The following is a 3,416-nucleotide window of genomic DNA, read 5'->3' on the forward strand; positions in this document are numbered from 1 at the left end:
TCCGAGATCTTTTCCAGAGAGTGGAAGTAAAGGATGGTTATTAAAATTCCAAGTTTCAAGTATGCAGTCGCAAAGATACTACCTAAAATAATCCTGGAACGCATCATGGAACATCTCAAAAGCTTAGTCGACAAAGATCAGAATAGTTTCCGCACCGCACCCTCCTGCATTGACCACTTGGATACTTTACGGATCATTTTTGAACAGTGATCTTCGCTTCACCTGCTCTTCATCGAGTTTGACAAAGTTTTCAATAGTATAAACAGGGAGTGTGTCTGGAGTGCTCTACGCAGGGAAGGCACTCCAAAGAAACTAATAGCCATTATCAGAGCGACATATGATGGCGCTCACGTGCTGCATCAAGGTAAAATCTCAGAGGATTTTGAAGTCAAAAGTGGAGTCCTCTTGGGTTGTATCTTATTACCGATATTATTTCCTCTTGTTATCGTTGACGTTCTTCACGCTGCAGTGTCCGGAGGACGCGGGTCTTAATTTATGTACAAATATAATGAAGATTATATTAATTTAACTTTAACTGACCACTTAACTTTTATTAAAACTACTCGGCCAGTAACGTCACTAGGCACTTGAATCAAAATCCTTATTTCTTTCCGGCTTGTCAAAATGTAAAGTTTAAAGAATTATAATAACTAAATCAACCTTTCAAAAATGCTTCTTCAAACAGTATGTCAATATTTTTGTCAGGCAGGGACTCTATTCCAAGCATGTGGTTGATCCGTTTTTTTTCTCATTTTTCACAATCCTACAACATTAATTCGATTTGGATAGCCCTTCCCACCAAGGGGCAGTCAAGCTGAAACTTTTGAACATTTTTTCCATGCTTACTGGTTCTAAATAACAAATTAATGTTAACAGACTCCAAACGATTGCGATCTTCCTTAAGCAGAGAAAAACAAAGAGTCGATCGGGTTGATATGTCTCCGACCGTAATCCTTGAAAAATACTCTGCTGCTTTTGTTTGGATGTTAAATCGTTCTTAAAAAAATTAAAGTCATGTTCTTCAATATTTGAAACATATACAATTTCCGAGGAAGAAGATTGGCCTCGATTATTGATCTAGTATATGTCCGAACCTCCCTTTATAACGATGGCAATGGTTTGACGGATTAATAGCCACTACACTGACAGTGACCACCCCGCTCATCTTCTTCAAAATTAGAGATAACACTGGCAGTAAATATTTTCTCAGCAAGAGATCGAGGAGGCTTGGCTGAAATACCAAGGATTTTAACGAAGATATGTTATTGGTAGCTGAGAAAAGGTCATGAATTGGCCAAAGGAAAAGCGACATAGATGGCCTAACAAGTTATCCTAGCGTGGGATGTTGCCATGTCAACACGGCCGTCGCTTTCCAGTAAACAACTGAACCACTGGTGAAACCACAAAATAACTATCTTGATGTTATCGTACTTCCAAGATAAAAGACCTTATGAAAAATCCAGTGAAATTCCGGAACGCCGCGTTTTGAAGCAAGAGCAGTAGGGTCGTCGAGGTGCAGACCAAATGGATAAGAAAGTTGGAATGAGGAGGAGGAACCACATTAGGAGGTTTTCTCGATTGGACTTTCTTTTATTAAATAAATCGATAGCTTTGTTATCCCAGTGCTTAGAGCACAAGGCTGCCATACGGAAGGTCGCGGTTCAAACCTTACTGGTGGCAGTGGGATTTTTATCGTGATTTGACGTCGGATACCAGTCGACTTAGCTGTGAACGAGTACAGTCACATCAGAGTAATAATCTCGGCGCAATTCTGACCACATTGCCTCCTATAGGGTACTATAATCCTGAAGTGTACCGTTACTGTCTTGAATGAAGTGCTCTAACACACTTATGACCCCGGTGTCCGCTTCCACTTCAGTTGCTGTTGCTGGTTTAAGCCATATGTCAATGTCAATGTAACGCTCTCCTAGTTTGACCTGTTCCTCCAACGTGTTTCAAAGTTCTTATCGAAGTAAAACCTCGTTGTCATGTAATTCCTCGGTATCAATCATTCGTCACACATTTGCAAGTCCGACAAGTGTCTCCGACACGCGACGTCCAGAGTGGTGATTATGAGGTCGTCGAAATCGATCGTCAAATACTAAGGGTGATGAGGGATGCCAGGCTGAGTTTTAAAGGCCAGTTGGACCACGCATTAATATTATACGAGGTCATACCCAAAATGGGAGAAAGTATGAAGAAATCATCATCATCATGAAAATCATCATTTTAAATTAAATTTGTCGCTCGTCTATTCTGAATGCCCCAGTACACCCGGAGAGCATATTGTTTTACGGTGTCTTCTCGTGGAGGGAAGAAGAACCTCGTAATGTAATAGTAAGAATAGTGAGATCAAGGCGAAATTGGTTAATAATAGATGAAACAATATCGATTTTGCGAAAAAGGCTGTAGAAGGCGAATTGAGTTAAAGGAGGGGGACTGGCCAGTAATATAGACAACGTTGATGATTCCAATGAAATAACATCTCACGGTGATCTTGCAAGGTTATCGACGAAATGGGACTGGGAACATTTCTTACGTATAAATTTGCAGTTTTTAAATTTAAGTTTTTTTAAATTAATATATTTACAATATTATACAAATAACAAACAAAAATTTTATCTTACACGCTAGACAAATATTTTATCTCATGAATAATAACCCCCTTCTTTCCTACTACTCGGTAATAACGACGGGTCAATATTTGGCACAACACCACCCTCAGGGATATTCACATTTGTTAAAAATTCATCTAGGGCTGAGTCATTGCGTATGGCCAGTTGAAGATGTCTCGGTCGAATTCTTGCTCTTCCATTATCTCGAGCAGCGTTTGCTCCCAACTCCAACACTTCGGATACCAAGTACTCCATGATTGCAGCTAAGACCACAGCCGCAGTTGCGCCGACACGTTTTGCATAGTTCCCTTCCTTCAAGAACCGGAGGATTCTACCTACGGGAAATGTCAAGCCGGCTCTTTTTGAACGACTCAAATATTTTTTACTAGGACAGGACATTTTACTTATATGAATTGTGTTATGTATAAACTTTTATTATTAAATGGCTAGAAAATATCACTCAGGAATTTTGAAGTGTCGAAATTATTTAATATTATGTCAAATAGGCAGTTGGGGATATGTTAAGTTTTGTGCCTCGTTTACTATAATTGCTCTATGCAGTAAGGAGGCGTGGGCTTTCTCCATAACTAGAAGTACAATGCTCAAGAGAGCATGCTCATTAGATGAAGGAGAGGGCTCGAGCTGGCATAGCCTTTTATCTGAGGCGACGTTAAAAAAATCGGACACTAGCAATGGAGATCCACTGAATTTAATAAAAGGGTTTGAAAATGGAGGTGCTACAGCGAGAAATAGCGGGGACCAGAATAGCAGCAATGATTGGGGGGGGGGGGGGGGGGGGGT

At 40.2% G+C, this 3,416-nt stretch overlaps 1 protein-coding gene across 1 annotated transcript; it reads right to left on the minus strand.

The window, feature by feature from the left end:
* Positions 1–2,560: 2,560 nt before the first annotated feature.
* LOC119653002 (histone H2A-beta, sperm-like) lies at positions 2,561–3,148 on the minus strand. The gene has a single exon (XM_038057430.1). The coding sequence runs from the start codon at positions 3,012–3,014 to the stop codon at positions 2,649–2,651; it is 366 nt and encodes a 121-aa protein (XP_037913358.1). The 5' UTR covers positions 3,015–3,148; the 3' UTR covers positions 2,561–2,648.
* Between the last annotated feature and the right edge of the window lie 268 nt (positions 3,149–3,416).

This window comes from Hermetia illucens, chromosome 3, assembly GCF_905115235.1.
Source record: "Hermetia illucens chromosome 3, iHerIll2.2.curated.20191125, whole genome shotgun sequence".
NCBI classification, from domain to species: Eukaryota; Metazoa; Arthropoda; class Insecta; order Diptera; family Stratiomyidae; genus Hermetia; species Hermetia illucens.